The 17,691-nt window shown below is 41.9% G+C and overlaps 1 protein-coding gene across 4 annotated transcripts in view; it reads left to right on the forward strand.

Moving 5' to 3' along the window:
* HMG20A (high mobility group 20A) overlaps positions 1 to 13,536 on the forward strand; it is a 77,516-nt gene extending 63,980 nt beyond the window's left edge. For 3 of the 4 annotated variants that reach the window (XM_055319938.1, XM_055319937.1, XM_055319939.1), the window contains exons 7-10: positions 5,394 to 5,469; positions 6,183 to 6,398; positions 7,074 to 7,216; positions 10,998 to 13,536. In XM_055319938.1, coding sequence (XP_055175913.1) covers positions 5,394 to 5,469; positions 6,183 to 6,398; positions 7,074 to 7,210 — 429 coding nt within the window. In that variant the 3' untranslated portion in view covers positions 7,211 to 7,216; positions 10,998 to 13,536. The remainder of the gene's footprint in view (positions 1 to 5,393; positions 5,470 to 6,182; positions 6,399 to 7,073; positions 7,217 to 10,997) is intronic. The other variant, XM_055319940.1, reaches the window with a different exon arrangement.
* The last annotated feature ends 4,155 nt before the right edge of the window (positions 13,537 to 17,691 follow it).

The raw sequence follows: 17,691 nt of genomic DNA on the forward strand, positions 1-17,691 counted from the left end.
TTTTTCCACCACCTCTCCCCTATCATCCCATTCCACCTCACAAAATCCTAGCCGTCCATCCAGCCCTGTTGCAAGTTCCATTTCCTCCTTCAAGCTTTTCCTGTGTCCTCCAGCTTCCTTTAACCCTCAACAACTCTGTATATTTCGCATACATACTTAGCTGATATAGCTAAGGTGTTGAGGTTATTGAAGTGCTTCTGTCATTCACACTCTTGGATTATAATCTCTTTGAAGGATTATAGTTTCCATCTTGAACTGCCCCATACCACCTAGCATGATGCCCTTGCATTGGGAAGTCTTCCATAAATACTTATTTTTACACAAAACCCATTTGTTGAAATAACAGTGGAAAGTTACAAAAAAGAATTTTCTGATCTACTTTTGTGTGCATTTAGTTTTTTAAGAAATAATTTCTTCAAAATAATTATTTATCTTCAGTCTGTAATTTAGCTTTGGTTACCTTTAAAACATAGAGAAAACATTTAGATTCACAAAATAGATTGATTACAATCCATGAATTAGAAGAAGCACAATAAAAGAATTTTATTCTTCAAATAGATTCTATGTAATGTAGATCTGTGACATCTCTGTGCTCTAATTAGGGTGAAATACTAAGATTTTTTAAATTTAAGAAATGTATGTATACTTTATATGTAAAATTCTAATTGAATAGTATTTCAAGATTTCCATATTGACAGATATTTGTATAATTACTTATTTCTCCCTTTATTTGTCTGTGCCCTCCTACCAATATCATGAGATTTCCATACTTCTTTTTTCTCATATCAGGCATCCTTTATAATTTCTCTATCCTTAATGGTTACAAAAGAGAATTTGGACAATAGTCTAAAATAGTAGATCTCACACTTTCTAGTCAACAGCTAACTCCTTTCATCACTACAAATTTTGCTGGCCAAGTTATATATGGCATTTTGTCTTCAGTAAGGTTGATAGTTTTAGTCAAGAAAGATTTAGTACATTTACTCAGTCATAGAAGCTGCTGCTGCTTCTATGAGAAATGAAGCTTTATTAAATGAGGCTTTTATTTATTAAATGAAGCATCTTATTTTTATTTACATGATTTAGCATGGTATGAATTTCTGTGATTTACGAAAAGGAATAAGTCTCTATGTGATTTCCCTGTCCTAGGATTAGACACATGTTAAATCAAAGGAAAACAAGGAGAGTAGATGGAGAGCCAGCAGTAGTTTCTCAACTGTGTATACAGTAGGCTTTGGAAATCTGTCTGTTGCTATGCCTACATCAAGATCAAGTTCTCTTAGCAAGGTTATTGACCCAAATAATGTCCTTCACTTTATCAGTTTTTACTTTTTATTGAATATTATGTTTCCTAAACTAGGTACTTTCAGAACAATTGAAATAAAAAAAAACTAGTTTGAGTTCTTAAACATAGTTACACAGTGATTTCCTTATATATAAATTCTTAGCGTAATGGTTCTGAAAAATAAGAAAGCTCTGTGAGTGAAAAGGAGCCACCAGGAAGCCCATGGAAAGGAGGAACTAAATCAAGCCTTAAAGATGCCCCAGGTTTTGTGAGGGACACCTTGAGGTGGGTGAAATGGCTTGAGCAGTTATGAGTAAGTTAATAAAAGAGCAAATACCTTGCAAAGTGCCTAAAACATCATAGATTCTAAATACATGCTCATTTCCCTTTACTTATCCTATTAGGGGTAAAATGGTAAATGTAGTGGGACAGTCTTCCAGCTTACTTCAAAAATACTAAGAACTTCAGAAACTCTCTCAACCGGCCCCCCATCCCCCCATTTTACGGGTGAGAAAAGTGACTTGCCTAAGACAGGAAAGAACTTCCCCAGAACCACTTACTGAATCAGAGGCAGAGTATAAGTGAAGGTCTCTGTACCCCAGGCTGGCGTTCTCAGCCCCACATACCAGGCCACATGAAGCAAACTAGTGTTGAAAGTGTAAATGGGCCTGGTTACTGGGAACATCACCAAATTTGCCAGGTAAGACAAATTATTTCGTTTGCACACAGTAAAGAAACCTATTACATTCCTCACTGGAACTTGGATTCCTAAGACATTGTTACCATGGCAGATATGCACATGCCAGAGCTAGAGAAATTCTGACCTGAACGCTGCTGGCGTGTTTGGCATAGCAGTGGGGCACTCAGCCCAGTACATGGTATTAAGAGTGCTCCCTAAGGTAAAGCGTACTTCAGAGAAGCATGTCACATTCTATGAAATTCTGGCCCTGAACCTAGATCATAGCAAAATAGATTCAGTTGAAAAGAGCCTTTGTTCTCTTACCCTCCACTCAATATATAGAATGAAAAACCAAAGTGAAGAGCATTTTTGCTCCTCTCAGATCAAAAGCCAGCCCTCTAGACACAGGGGTCAACTAGTGTTACACTCAAGAAAGTGTCTGCATCCCGTGTGAGGACTAAGAAACAATAATTCTGTTTCTCCTTTAAATTATGAGAAATGACAAAATGACACTCAGCCTGAACAAATTAGACCCTTTCATTGAAGAGGTAATGAAATCCTTATGATTTTAATCCCATGAGCGATCCTTGGAACAGCTTAAGTCTATCTGAGCCCCCCGGAGGATCCTCTCCATGCTGAGTAATGTACTCAGTAATGGGAGAGTGCTGATGGTTTTTATTACCACTCTTCCGTTAAGTAGAATCTCTGTTGACTTTCAGAGACTGAACCGTTTGATTTAATTGCTTTTGTGTTTCTTATTTTGCACTCTAAGAATCTGTACCAAGGGGCAGTGTGTTAATGCACCTATAAGGTGCTATGCTCTACGCTTATGTAAGTTAGCTTGGTTTGGGCCGCTCTGGCAAAGAGGAGAAAAGAATTACCAGTGTGAGGAGAATCGGGGGCCTTGGAGAGGGCTCTTGGTACCATGGTAACGGGAGCCAAGCATCCCTCCCTACCCATCTAAAAGTGGCAGATTATTTAGAACTGTAACTAGGTGACTGATCTCATATGAGCTTGTTAAGCAGGAGAAGCAGGAGACTGTGCAGTTAAGCAGGAGACTGAACAAGGTAGAATGATAAGGTCATAAGGCTATACTAAGTCATTTGTGGACTTCTATCTGTTATACTTTGTTCATATTGAAATTGTATGTCATAAGTTTTCTGTTTTTCTATAGCAACCCAATAACAGGGTTAAAGCGTATGTAAGCCCTGCAGAGCCAAGAGAAAGCCACCCTGAAATATGTCTAGGATCCCTTCTGCAGCCAACTTTTCTTGCCCATACTTTGGTTCTCTTTGAAACCACAAGGAACTGGCCCAAAGTAGAGCTTTGCATGTTGAAATTGGGACTTTCACTGATAATTTTGTTGTTTATTTTTAAATTGCTCTGGGAAACATTGCTTGCCTTCTTTAAAAGATAAAAATCAAGTGCTCTGAAAATTTCTTCAGGTAAATACATAATTTTTCAGACTTAACATCTTAGATGGCTGTCTTGATCAGCTGCCATTGGCAGACTGTTCACACAGCCCAGCCTCCTTTCAAGGCAGACGCCAATATGAAAATAGGAGCTTGGCCATCGGAATCCCCTCATAGAGTGTTAACTACTTAGCTTTCTACTGGGCACCAGATCATATTTGTGTTATAAGATAAAAGACTAGTGGTGGCAAGAGTAGGAAAGATATATTCCATCTCTGGCTTTAAACATATTTTTATAGGAATGCCTTTAGATATTTTTTTAATCTCTAGATTTCACTAATAATTTCTCAGTACTCATTTCCCACTGTCGTCCTTAGCATCTTTATATTATGCAAGATTTTAAACATTGTGCCAATATGCTCGTGATTTATATTCCTAATGCTTTCAACTTCAGATTCATTGCAGAAATGGCAGCCAAAGCATCGTGAAATTGACTTTATTTTTAAGGGTCATTGTGGGATATATTTTGCAATAATTTTGTGAGCCCTTATTTCTTAAATTTTATTTTTAAATTTACCAAATTGGTGAACTAATTTTAGGCTTTCTGTCTCACATAATTCTTTTGTCTCACATAATCCTTCACTTTTCCCATTTTTAGAGCCTACTTATTTCTGACTTCTTGATTTGTTTTGTTTTTCCCTGTGTTTGAAGAAAATCTAAAAGATCCCCAATTATATATAGACTGCCCCTCTAAGTAAGTGAAGTGATGGTACTGTTGGTACTGATAGAATGCGATTATTATTGCTCATGATTGACAGATCTCTGCTGAAAGTTCTTACTGTCCATTCTGCAAATTTAGAATGGACAGTCCGATCTCAGCATTTTACATGCATAACCAACAGAAGCAACTGAAAAAACACCTAACAATTTCCTTTCTCTATTCCTACCTTAGCTACTTTAACAGCTATATACTGTTTACTGTTCAAAGCACAGAGCTGAAAAATGGCTTCCAAATTTTCCACTACGGAAATTTATGTAGGTTTTGTTTTTGTTTTTGTTTTTTTTAGGATTTTTATCTATGAAAGAGAGCTGGAGCATAAGGAGCAACAGAGAGAGTGAGACAGGCAGACTGCACACTGAACACCAAGCCCAATGCGGGGTTCTATCTCAGGATCCTGAGATAATGACCTGAGCCAAAATCAGGAGCTGCATTCTCAATTGACTAAGCCACCCAGCTGCTCCTTTAAGAATTAACTGTTGTATAGAGTGCCTGGCTGGCTCAGTCAATGGAGCATGAGACTCTTAATCTCAGGGTCATGAGTTTGAGACCCACATTAGGCTTAGTGATGACTAAAACAACAATAAAAAAAAAAAAAACTTGTTTGTGGAAACACTAATTTGAAAAGATATATGTACTCCTGTGTTTATTGCAAGATTGTTTACAATAGCCAAAATACGGAAACAACCCAACTGTTCATTAGTAGATGAATGGATAGAGAAGATACACACACGTGTATATACAGTGGGATATTACTTAGCCATAAAAAATAATGAAGTTTTGCCATATGTGATAAGACATATGGCTCTGGAAGGTATTGTGCTAAGTAAAATAAGCCAGATAAATACCATATAATCTCATTTATATGTAGAATCTAAAAAAGAGGAAAGCAGAAACAGACCCATAAATAGAGTAAACTGGTGATTGCCAGAGGGGATGGGGGTACGGGGATGGGCAAAATGGGTAAAGGGAAGTAGGAGGCGCAATCTTCCAGTTATGGAATGAGTAAGTCACAGGGATAAAAGATAACAGCATGGGAATGTAGTCGGTGGTATTGTAATGGTATTGAATGGTGAGGGGTGATAGCTACCCTAGTGGTGAGCCCAGCGTAATATATAGACGTATGAAATCACTACATTGTACACCTGATACTAATGTAACATTGTTTGTCTACTCTACCTCAATAAGAGAGTAAAAGGGGGAAAAAGAATTAACTGTTTTGTTACTCTTGATTCTCAGAAAGAAACAGAGGTAAAGGAACGGTCTGTTTTTGACATTCCTATATTTACAGAGGAATTCCTGAACCACAGCAAAGGTAATTGCCAAAGTGTCATTCTGTGTTTCTCAGGTTTGGGGGGGTTGGGGGGGGTGAGATTTCATTCTCAGAGGGATTCATTGCTCAAAAGCGGTGGTAGTGATATTCTTGACCCTAGGACTGGTCTGAAAGGAGAAAACTCTTTCTATTTCACTTTGTAGTAAAGGTAGCTACTCAAAAACTAGGGAAGGAAAGCAAGCCAGGCCAGTTTTGTCAAAGCTACTTTAATCTCTGGATCAAAGGGAGTAAATGTGCATCACTAATTCAGTTGCTTTCAGACTCTTAGCCTGAAACCCTTTGTACAAACGAAAGCTTACATGGGCATCCAGAATACAAAATAAGGAAGAGCAAAGCTGACCCTACTGCAGTAAAGATAGAGACCCGCAGCTGTGCTCGCACGGTCTCCCAGGATCCGCCTGTGAAGCCCCTCAGGCGGTTTTAAAAACAAAATAAACAAATACCAAGAATTGCAACTGTTCCTTGCAATCTTAAGTAGGAATATGACCAGCTTTAAGAATTAAAATAGCTCTGGGGAACCAGGCATTTTATTGCTGAAATTGCTATCTGGAAGGCTATAATGAGAATAGGGAGATGCGGTGGGGTAGCTAATTAGACAGCTAAGCAGAACTTCCTTGCACGCGTCTTTGGGACTCTCGGAGACTCCCAGAGCTACATGTGTCGTGTGCGCGGGGGGCGGGGGGGGGTGTCCTCAGCTCGGGAGGCCGAGCTCCGCCAGCTTCGGAAATCCAACATGGAGTTTGAGGAGAGGAATGCAGCCCTGCAAAAGCACGTGGAGAGCATGCGCACAGCCGTGGAGAAGCTGGAGGTGGACGTGATCCAGGAGCGGAGCCGCAACACCGTCTTGCAACAGCACCTGGAGACCTTGCGGCAGGTGTTGACCAGCAGCTTTGCCAGCATGCCGTTGCCTGGTAATGTCACCCTCACATGAGTGAGCATTCGGTGCTGGGGAAAGGAGCAGGTGCTGTCTTGTGTCGGTCGGGATTAGTGGGGTGAGGCTGAAGTCTCCCCACCAAGAGGAAAATCAATAAAATAAGGGTTTTCTTTCCTCAGAGGTTTCTGTGGGTCTTCGAATAGTATCTCGGTATTGGTTACAATCATCCAAATTTTCAGGCTCTCTGATCATTTAAATTTTTCTCTAATTATATTTTAATATAATTTACTTTCCTTTCTCTTAAGCTTAATTTGATATTCAGAATAGTGGAAACTGAGTAATAAATCCTGAGTAGAGCATTTTTCTTATATATGTTTGGTAGCCTTATAATTTTGTTTTAAAAGGAAGGAAGAGGAAAACAGACACTGGTATTTTTTATATCCTCTCTCACGTTAAGGATAATCACAGCATCTCTAACTTGTTATATGCAGCTACTCATATATACTGTAGAATAGTTATATAGCCCATCTTTTTATTCAGGATATGTGGATTAATTTCATTTCTTTGAGGTCTAAAAGTCTCTCTTCTGAAATGAAAATCTTATCTCTGGAACAGACCACATTAGAGTGGTTTACTGTGGAGTCACTTAAGTGTGCTATGGTCGAACTGAAGAGGGAGGATTTTCTTACTTTCTCTCCTTATCTCACTTCAGGAAGTGGAGAGACACCTACGGTGGACACCATTGACTCATATATGAACAGACTGCACAGTATTATTTTAGCTAATCCCCAAGACAATGAAAATTTCATAGCTACAGTTCGAGAAGTTGTGAACAGGCTTGATCGTTAGGGAATGGTGAGTGTTCACTGATGCAATATGTATGTGCCAACACATCATCAAAAATTAGAAGACAGTAGACTTTCTCAATGCTACTAAAACCCTGGCATTACATCAAGTAAATGAGTTGGAGGCTTGATTAAAATTACTTTTACATGGTTACTAAATGTAGTAAATAATATTAGAAAAGACTTCTTTCTAATGCATGCCTCAGCATGGTTTAATGGAAAGAGCATGATTTTTTTGTGGTTGAACCTCCATTCCAGCATTGTTAGCTATTAGCTGTATTCTCCAGGGTTAGTTTCCGAAAGGGTTTTGAAGAGTGAATGAGGGAGCAGCGGGGTGGCTCAGTGGTTGAGCGTCTGCCTTTGGCTCAGGTCCTGATCCTGGGGTCCTGGGATCGAGGCCCATATCAGGCTCCCTGCAGGGAGCTTGCTTCTCCCTCTGCCTATGTCTCTACTTCTCTCTGTGTCTCTCATGAATAAATAAAATCTTAAAAAAAAAAAATGGAAGAGTGGATGAGAAGTTTAGGGAAATCACCCCCAAAACAGCACTTAGAACAAAATAAATATCACTTAATTGTTAAGCTTCCTTTTCCCTGGAAAATACTAATGATAACTTACAGCAGCAGTCACTGAGACATTGTATGTATCTAAACCTACGGAAGTAAGAAGCTTTTCATTCAGCACTCAATATCAGAGCAACTATTGTATGTTAAATGTTAATGTGGACTATCCTTCCAGTGAAACAGCTATTGCCCTATTTAAAGAGAGTAAGACTTTAATTTTTTTTAATTTTTTTATTTATTTATGATAGTCACAGAGAGAGAGAGAGAGAGAGAGAGAGAGAGAGAGAGAGAGAGAGAGGCAGAGACACAGGCAGAGGGAGAAGCAGGCTCCATGCACCGGGAGCCCAATGTGGGATTCGATCCCGGGTCTCCAGGATCGCGCCCTGGGCCAAAGGCAGGCGCCAAACCGCTGCGCCACCCAGGGATCCCGAGAGTAAGACTTTTAAAAAGAGGGTGGTGGGGGCACCTGGCTGGGTCAGTCAGAAGAACATACAGCTCTTGATCTTAGGGTTGTGAGTTCCAGCCCCACGTTGGTTTACTTTAAATAAAATAAAAAATAAAAAGACTTTAAACCAATTTTAAAAATAAACTCTCAGTAAGCAAAAAGGAGAGGAGAGAGAAAATAAGCCTTCTAAAATAAATTCAACAAATGACTAGTAGTACATGTCATACCCTCATAGAATTGGAAAAAAGTACATTTCCAGAAAGTCTCTGCCTATAGAAATTTTTTGAAGTGTCATTTCTTAAATAGAATTTAAGTGTCATTTAGAATAGAATCAAATAGAATCAAGTGTCATTTCTTAAATAGAATTCGTATATGTTCACTTAAATTCCTAGAGCTAGGGTCCCCTGTAATGTGCCATATCCCACCAAATTGGCAACCCTTCGTCTTTAGGTCAATGCCAGCACACTGTGGAAATCCTAGCACCGTATGGTGAGGGTGGAAAAACAAAAGTAGACAACAGGATATGCTCCTTACAGTGGCTAGTCGTGGGTTTGAATATTTATTTGTCCTGCAGGTGCACAAGCACACTCATATACATACTCATATTCTAGCATGTAAAGCAAAATGTATGAGAATAAATAAAACCCATGATTCTTTGTGTAAGGAGGCAACATCTGCTAGCAGAGACAAAAGCAATAGTGTCCATCCTTCTTGGCCATGCCACCGGATGGTAACTCTGCAAGACCATTCACCATACTTGAGCCTCAGCCGTGTTCTAATGGGGAAAGGATTACTGTCCTTCTAGTGGGTAGCCAGATGGAACAGACCATACTTCTAAGAGATGGCTGGACTCCCTACAGAATAAAGAAGTGGCATTACTACTGCTGTTTATGAAGGGAACAGCTTGTAAATCTAGGCCTGGAATTTTCAGGAGCTCATCATCCTTCTCATTTTCTTTTTTTTTTTTTTTTAATTTATTTATGATAGGCACACAGTGAGAGAGAGAGAGAGAGAGAGAGAGAGAGAGAGAGGCAGAGACATAGGCAGAGGGAGAAGCAGGCTCCATGCACCGGGAGCCTGATGTGGGATTCGATCCCGGGTCTCCAGGATCGCGCCCTGGGCCAAAGGCAGGCACTAAACCGCTGCGCCACCCAGGGATCCCCATCCTTCTCATTTTCACACAATGTTTTCAATTAGCACTCTTGTAGGCTTGAAAAGAGAGAGCAGGGAAAACCTGTGGAAGATTGTGAAAGAATACAGTAATTGATAACATAGTGTCTCCTCACATAGGTATAAGGCAGTTACTGCAAGTTTTGAGCCCAAAATGGTTTTCTATTTTGAGCATTTTGCCAGTAAAACTCTCCCAAAGCTTTACCTATCTCAGGATGTGAACTGTAGTATTCGGCTTTCAGAAGTGTCTTCCAAAACCTAAAATGTTACCATCATCCCTGATTTTAATCTACATTTTGCTGCTCAAAAATAAATACCTGAATTTGGAACCATTTTATTACTACAGATTCTTACAATCTTAGCCATCCAGACATAACTAAAAGTAGATAGTTCCCCACACCCCTCAAAACTGTCAAATGAAACAGTTATAAAGACTGTGATTAATACTAGGTTGGCCTCATTATACAAATATGTACAGACAGCTAGGCCTGATGTCCCAACGTTCGTGGTGCAATTAATTACTCTGATGTGAGCTTGGCAAAGGTTTCATCCACTGTCAGGAGCCAATGAGTGAAGGAAAGCCAGTGTTCTACAGTTTTAGGAGCATATTAGAGCTGGAAGGGAACTTTAGAAATCCCAACATTGTACCCAGGGAAGAAACTGGGTCCCAAAGAAGTGAAATTTCTTACCCGAAAAATACCTACGTAGATGAATACAGACTCTAGAACTAGAACAAATATGCCTAAATTCTGGTTCAGGGGGGTTTCTAAAACATTTCTGTAAGGAGGGACCAAGTGTAAGGAGAAAGCGCTGAAAATCCTTGGAAGGTGAGCATTGAGATAAATAGAAAAACTTACAATCCAATAATTATAACGTTATAAAATTTTGGTCACCCTGTTTAGAAAGCATTTTTTTTTTTTGGACATGCATTGAAAGACTTGCCCTAGCTGTCACCTTTCTCTGTATCTGACTGATACCTAGTTAAAGAGTGGGGCTGGGAGGAAACCATGGGGGCAGTGTCACATTGAGAGGTGACCATGTTACATAAACTGTCAAAATCCATATGTTGCTTGATTTCACTTTAACCAAATGAAAAATATTTGGCTCTTTGAGGAATTGGAAAATTTTTTAGAACCCTCTCTTGTGCGATTACGTTTTTAGCAATGTAAGAAAATTTATTGATCCTGTGCACACAATACATTTCTATATACCTGCCAAGATTCTGAGATTTATACTCAAGGAAAAGTGGTTTTGACTGATTATACATTCTTTGGACTAAAGTGGAGTACTAATTTTCCATCATCAGATTTGGCCCTGATAGTTGCTTTTCCGTGTTCAGCTGATGATTTTCCTACCTCCCCTACCTCCCCATTGTTGCTGAACTGGAGCTGGGCCATGTTGCTGGTTGAAATGTTATCTGAAACATCTCAGCGAGGTTGTCTGCTTGCAGCTTTAGGAGCTCTTTTCTTTACACCCACCATGCTCCTCACTGTAACCCTATAGGAAATAGAAGAGTTTTTTTGTTTTTGTTTGTTTTCAACTCATAGCCCTACCCTTTCTGATCAGTGCTTACTTTTTTGGTATCTTCATTGTTTTTCTCGCTCCCAATCCTGCAGGTCTTAGAGCTCCGTGATGTTCTGTAAGTGGTTTTACTTGTGAGGAATGAGAAGCCATCCGTGGAAATTTGAACTGAGTGGAGAAAGAGAGGGGGTACAGATTGCTGTGCTTGGGAAAGGACTGTCAGTTAGGAGTTCAATGCCTTCACCCTGGGAAGCCGTAGGAGAGAGCAGCTAGAGGATCATGGATACAAACTCCCTGTGGAACCGTCCCTGTGCAACTTTGAAAGCGTACAGCTACTCTCCCAGGTCTTCAGTTTCCTGTCACCCGCATTTCTTTCTGATAAAGTGGGTCTGCCACAAATTCCACCCACCGGGCCGCCCTGACACTGACATCTCCTGCAGCAGAAGGGAAGCCTTCTCATTGCTCCGCTCCACATGGGACCCTTTTATCATGGCTCCAGTTTTCTTACCTAGCTGTCACTTTTTTTCTTAAAACCTTTTGGGGGTGATTTTTTTTTTCTTTCCTTCACCCCCACCAAGTTCGACATCTCCATTTTCTGACCTCTGGGCTCTGTTGTGCAGCAGGGCTCTGAAGGAGAGCTTCTTTCATTGGACAGGCCCAGGCTTCTCCCATCATTGTCCTGCTGTGACTCCAAAGAAAGGAGCTTCTTGTTGACAGTGTCCTGTGGAGCAAGGCTGTGTTTCCTACCCTACACGGTGCGCAGTGGGTGCCGGCCCTCACTGAGGCTTTGTGATTGCTGCCCTGAAGGAGAATGCTCTTTCCTTCCCCCTTGCTACTGCCTGCTGTTTCCTGAGCATTGCTCCTGCACAGACACCATGTCCCAGCCCCAGCAAGGCTCTTCTGTTCCCATCTGTTGGCAGTGTCTTATGGAGCATTTTTGCTAAGGAAAAGGTCATTGGTAAACAGGAAAGAATGGGAAAAGTAGCTTCTCATTTGGCATTGAAGAGAAAAAAAAAAAACCCAAAGTTTATCATGAGTGGGAACTGAGGGAATCCTCGTCTGCTTGAGGTATACTGATGCAAGGATAGGGATAGGGAGAAACGTTCAAAATCGTCTCTTGAGCTGACAAACAAGGGCATGGAGGAGTTTGTCTTCGTCCTCCCTCATAGTCATCACTGCAAAATCGATGTCGAAAGGACAGGCTTCCCTTCCTTTTCTCCTCTTAGGAAGTGATATTTTTTAACACCGAAAGGGAAGAAATGTTTCTGATTCTCACCTCAGGGTTTTGTTGTCTTTTGTTTTGATGCTCTAGAGCACAAGGCTGACAGTTGCAGCTGAAATCTTTGGAACCAAAGTGGGGCCTGCTGAGCCCATTGTCTAGGCACCACGCCACGGAGGCAGGTGGAAGTGTGTCCCCTCACAATCTGCTCATGAGCCAGGGTACAAGCCAGAAACCCCCGTCGTGTTGCTGCACCATCCTGTCTTCCCAGCATCTCCTTACCTGATTTCTTTATTAGCCCAAAGGAAATAAAATAACAACAAACAACCCTTTTAAAAAATGTTACGTGAGCACATGTCAAGTTTCCATGCACTGAAGCCCACACACCACTGCCTGGCAACTTCTTAGAATAGGAGCCCATCATTATCTGTTGCCATAAGCCTGGCCTGCTTTGTTCTGTATTTTCCTGTTTTCCTGCCCTCACCTGCTGTTCCTGTCACTTCGCTCAGACTCCTTGCTTGCTCAGTCCAAGCTAGAACACCCTGTGTGTGGCAGAAGGACAGCCAAGCCAGTTCTGGAAGTTTGTATCCGCTGTCTGCCAGACACTTTGTCTCCTTCTTCTTTCCTCCTGATATCCTTTGTGTCGGTTTTGTGCACCTCTGTTAGCAGTGCTGTTGACCAAGAAAGGCTGTAACTTGGTCCAGAGGTTGTCATTCTCCAGACTGTAGCTGGTCCATCTGACACTGCCATGGTTTTGTGCACCTCTGTTAGCAGTGCTGTTGACCAAGAAAGGCTGTAACTTGGTCCAGAGGTTGTCATTCTCCAGACTGTAGCTGGTCCATCTGACACTGCCATGAAACATTTGCGTATTCGGGAAAGCCCCAGATCTTGCAAGAGGCTACAATCTAAAACCATTTTCACAAAATACACAGCCTACTTTTGAGATACTACCTCTCCCAGTAGCTGCACACCTGACTCTGGTGGCTGGGATTTAGCTGCCATAAAACTGTCACATTCTGTAAAGCAGGTCTGTGTTGCTCAACCAGGAGGTGGTAAGTGAGGTTACAGGCTAACACTGTACCTAATTCATGTTTCCCAGTAAACTTGTAGATATTCCTGCACACTTAACAGATTCGTCTCAAGAAATAAATTGTTGCCTATTCAGTGTTACAGATTTCTTTTTTTTTTCTTTCATTAAAACACAAGCAGCAGCTGAGGAAAGTAAGACAAAGTGTTTTATTTCTGACATTAAATTTTAAGAAAACAATTTGTGTGTATGTGTTTGGAACTGCTGAAATGCCAAGTTTTCTGTACAAGTGTTTTTGTAATTAAACTTTTAGATTTTCTTTGTTTTTGAAGAAGTTGATATGCTTGCTTGACACTTGCCTCATTAAAACTTTTCTATGTTGAATCCACCTCATTCAATTTTCCCTGCATTGTAATAAAAAAAAGTCCTACCTCTACCTTTTCATCTTAAAGACTTTGTCAACTCTACATTAATCATCAAGACTGTAATGCTTTTAAAACAGTAACACATTCATTTTACTAATTGCTTATTCAAAATGTGTCTCAGCCTGTTTGAGAGTTCAACTCTTTTAATGTATGTTATAACAATACAGTGAGTTGTAATTCATTTTAATGTAACAGTAGTATTCTGGAAGCAACTTGAAAGAACTCTGATGTTCTTCCTTTTGACAGAAGAAATTAGATGTCCTTAGATGCTTGCTTTTATTTTTTATTTTTTTCTTTTTAGGAGATGCTTGCTTTTAAAAATAACCACTATTTAACCAATCAAAATCATTTTTAAAGGAAATCAGTGACCTATTTCCACCATGGTTTTAAAATCCTAGGGGTAAATAAAAGTAAAATAAAATAAAATAAAATAATAAAATAAAAATAAAATAAAAAAATAAAATAAAATAAAATAAAATAAAATAAAATAAAATAAAATAAAATAAAATAAATCCTAGGGGTGAGGTAAGCTGGCTTTCAAAGCCTGCTGCTCTCCAGGCTTTGCACTGGGCAAGCCCTGCCGTGTTCCACTGCAGTCTCCCTCTGACAGCACCCAGGCCTCACAGCTCCCTTGCACCGTTGTTGGAAGGTAGAATGAGGGAACAGAATTGACTGTCCCTTGGAGGACACGAAGGTTTTGTTACGTGAGTGCCGAGAATTACCGAGCCAACTCCATTAGGAGGGGCTTGACGATTCACTTAACAGAAACCCAAATCAGCAAAAACGAGAACTGTGTCTCCATCAGGGGAAAGAGTCCCGAAGGCTGGCGGTCCACACCCAGCGTAGTGGCTCCTGTCTGCACCGCGACACGGTTCCTCTCGGGGTCACCTCTCGGTCCAAAATAGCCACTTGACCGTCAGCCACCATTTGGAATTCCTGGCAACATGAGGAGAAGAGGGCGAGGACAAAACGGGCAGACCCAGCTGAGTCAGCACCCTTTAAAGAGCCTTCCCGGAAATCACCCATCTCCAGAACTCACCCGCGTGACAGCAGCTCGCTCTAAAGGAGGCCAAGAAATGTCCCCTCTCCTTGGACGTTCCTTCCCCCCGTGGTCCACGAGTCACAGTCACTAAAGAAGGAGAGAATGAGTTCGGAGTAAGCAACCGATGGTCACTTTTTACTCCGTGGGCACGCCACAGCCAGCCCTGCTGTATCCGGGAGCAGGCGCATCCGGTCGCCTGTGCATCTTGGCCATCTGACAATTGGCATATGCTTCCTTGGGACTTTCCCCCTCCAAACAACGAGAAAGCCGAAAACTAGCTCCAGTCTGAGCTCACCTTTCCTGTTCCCACCACAGCTTCTCCTGAGCCCCTCAACAGCTGGTGGCCGGTCCGGTTTGGTAAAAATCAACATAAACAGTTGGTAATATTTCCCCCAGTTGTTCGTTCCCTTCCTCTAACTGCTCAGCATCTGCTGGATTAAAACAACACCAGGATAAACTTTCCCTGAGGGTCAGGGAATCGAAGCAGCGCTCGGCGGAAAAGCTCATAGCTACTTCCTGCCCTCCAAAAGAATTTCCTGCCTTGCAACTGAGGGCTCCAAGTCAAGGGCTTTTTCTTTGTTCCATTTATTTGCCTTTTGATACATACCGTGCACTCAGAGTGTCTGTAAGCACTAGCTCATGTGCCAGCTCTGGACTGAGAGCAGATAAAACGTCAATGTGCGTTCATCCCTTTGTCCAGAAACCATTTCAGTGTAGGGAACGTGTGTCTACGGGGGGAACCACGTAAAAAGTTCTAACGCGGGGCACCTTGATACAAGTAAATAATTCCTGGAGAGTAAAAGAATTGCTTGGATCTCACCTGACAGGTGACTTTTCCATAATTGCAAGAGGGTTGTTAGTGGGTAGATCTGAGCCCTGAGAGATCCGCACCTTAACTAACAAAACCTTTGTCTGACAAATATAAAAGTCTAGCTGATAACCATCACGGTTGTTCTAGTAGAGGTTGAGATAGTGGAAAATAAGAGTGGTTGGGTTAATTGTAACTTAGACAATGGTTTTCAAAGTGTGCTTTTGACTTCCTAATAGGCCATTAAATCAAATCAAAAACTTTTTTTTTTTTTTATAAATGAAGAGAGGGGCACCTGAGTGGCTCAGTAGGTTGAGCATCTGACTCTTGATATCAGCTCAGGTCTGGATCTCAGGATCATGAGTTCAAGCCCTGCATTTAATTAGTTAATTAAAATGAAGAGAAACTGTCAGGATACACTACATATAGGGACGCCTGGGTGGCTCAGCCGTTGAGCCTCTACCTTCCGCCCACAGCGTGGTCCTTGAGTCCTGGGATCGAGTCCCACATCGGGCTCCCAGCAGGGAGCCTGCTTCTCCCTCTGCCTATGTCTCTGCCTCTCTCTGGGTCTCTCATGAATAAATAAGATCTTTTTAAAAAATATATATATTGTAAGGGTATTGTTTTGTGGAACTTTTTTTCCCACTTTAGTTCATACACATGTGCTGGGTTAGAATGTAAAATATGTTTCTTACCAGCGATGTTTCACTACCTCTGAGTTAGTTGGAGCTGTGGAAGTCAAGTTTGCCAGAGTCTGCAGTTTTCTACTACAAGACTGTAGGCAAGTTGCTTAAACCAGTCAACTTTCTTAATCTGTTACACAGGGATGATTATAGTTTCTGTTGTGTAGAGTGGTATATGGATCACATTAGCTAATCCACGTGACACAGTACCTATCACAGAATAGACACCTAGGTGTTCACTAGTGTAATTCATGAAAGACTGGAGAAATGAGAACACTCAGCATACTATAGGCCAAGCACCCTGCCTTTTTTATGCAAATAATGTCATTTAATTCTTCCTACAACCTTATAGAGTAGGACTACTGTACCGGCTTTACAGGTAGGCAAATTAAGACTCAAGGATGGGGATCCCTGGGTGGCGCAGCGGTTTGGCGCCTGCCTTTGGCCCAGGGCGCGATCCTGGAGACCCCGGATCGAATCCCACATCGGGCTCCCGGTGCATGGAGCCTGCTTCTCCCTCTGCCTGTGTCTCTGCCTCTCTCTCTCTCTGTGACTATCATAAATAAATAAAAATTAAAAAAAAAAAAAAGACTCAAGGATGGTAAGCAATTTGCACCTGGGAAGAGACAAAGAAAAAAATCTATACCGGAATGATTCTGATTCCGCAGTCCTCGGTAGCCGGACCGTCTTAGAGATACTTGATGGGACCAGCGTGAGTTCAGAGCAGCGGCATAGTGTGGTGGCCTGAGAACCAGAACCGGACCTAATCATCCAACAATATTTGCTGGCTGACTTTCTTGTGTCAGGAGATATCCTGGATCCCTGTCCCAATGGAGTTCGTATCCTGCTAGGGGAAAAGAGACCGTAAACATCCTAACAAACTCCCTCCGGCTAGTTGCCCAGACCGGATGAAATGCTACAAGGCAACTAAGGTAGAGAGGAAAGGCTTCTCTGAACAAGTAACCGTTTAAAGACAGACCAGGCTGACTCCAAGAGGCCAGGCCTGTGAGGACTTCGAGACTAGCAAGGCCAAAATCCTGAGGCAGGATGAGCTCTGGGATTTCAAGAGCAAAGGAAAAAAAAGAAACCCCACCCATCAGGCTGGACAGAGACCAGAGAGGCCGAGGGGCTTCGAAGTTGCCAGGTAGGCACGAACCAGATTGCGCAGCACCTTGTAAGGTGTGGTAGAGACTGAGTTGTATTCGAAGCGCAGCGTGGTGAGGGCCCTACACAAGCAAGCAGTGAGATCGGATTCAATTTGCTCACGCCCCATTCTGGCTGCTGTTCACAGACCTGGGGAGGCAGGAGCGGAATCCGAAAGGCCCATGGGAGGTTGGCATGGGAGCGCCCGGTGGGCGCAGGCCGGGACCTCGAGGCTGTGAGCCCCACGTCGGGCTCTGCGCCGAGCACGGAGTCTGTTGGAGACGCTCTGGCCCTCCCTGCTCCACGTGCTCGCTCTCTCGCTCAAAATAAATAAATCTTAAGAAACAAACAAAAAAAAATATTGGCACAAGAGTCCAAGATAGAAGAGACTATAGTTTGCCCTAGAGTGGTGGCAGAGGGGAGAGAAAAGAGCAAATCACAA

This window comes from Nyctereutes procyonoides, unplaced genomic scaffold, assembly GCF_905146905.1.
Source record: "Nyctereutes procyonoides isolate TBG_1078 unplaced genomic scaffold, NYPRO_anot_genome, whole genome shotgun sequence".
Lineage (NCBI taxonomy): Eukaryota > Metazoa > Chordata > Mammalia > Carnivora > Canidae > Nyctereutes > Nyctereutes procyonoides.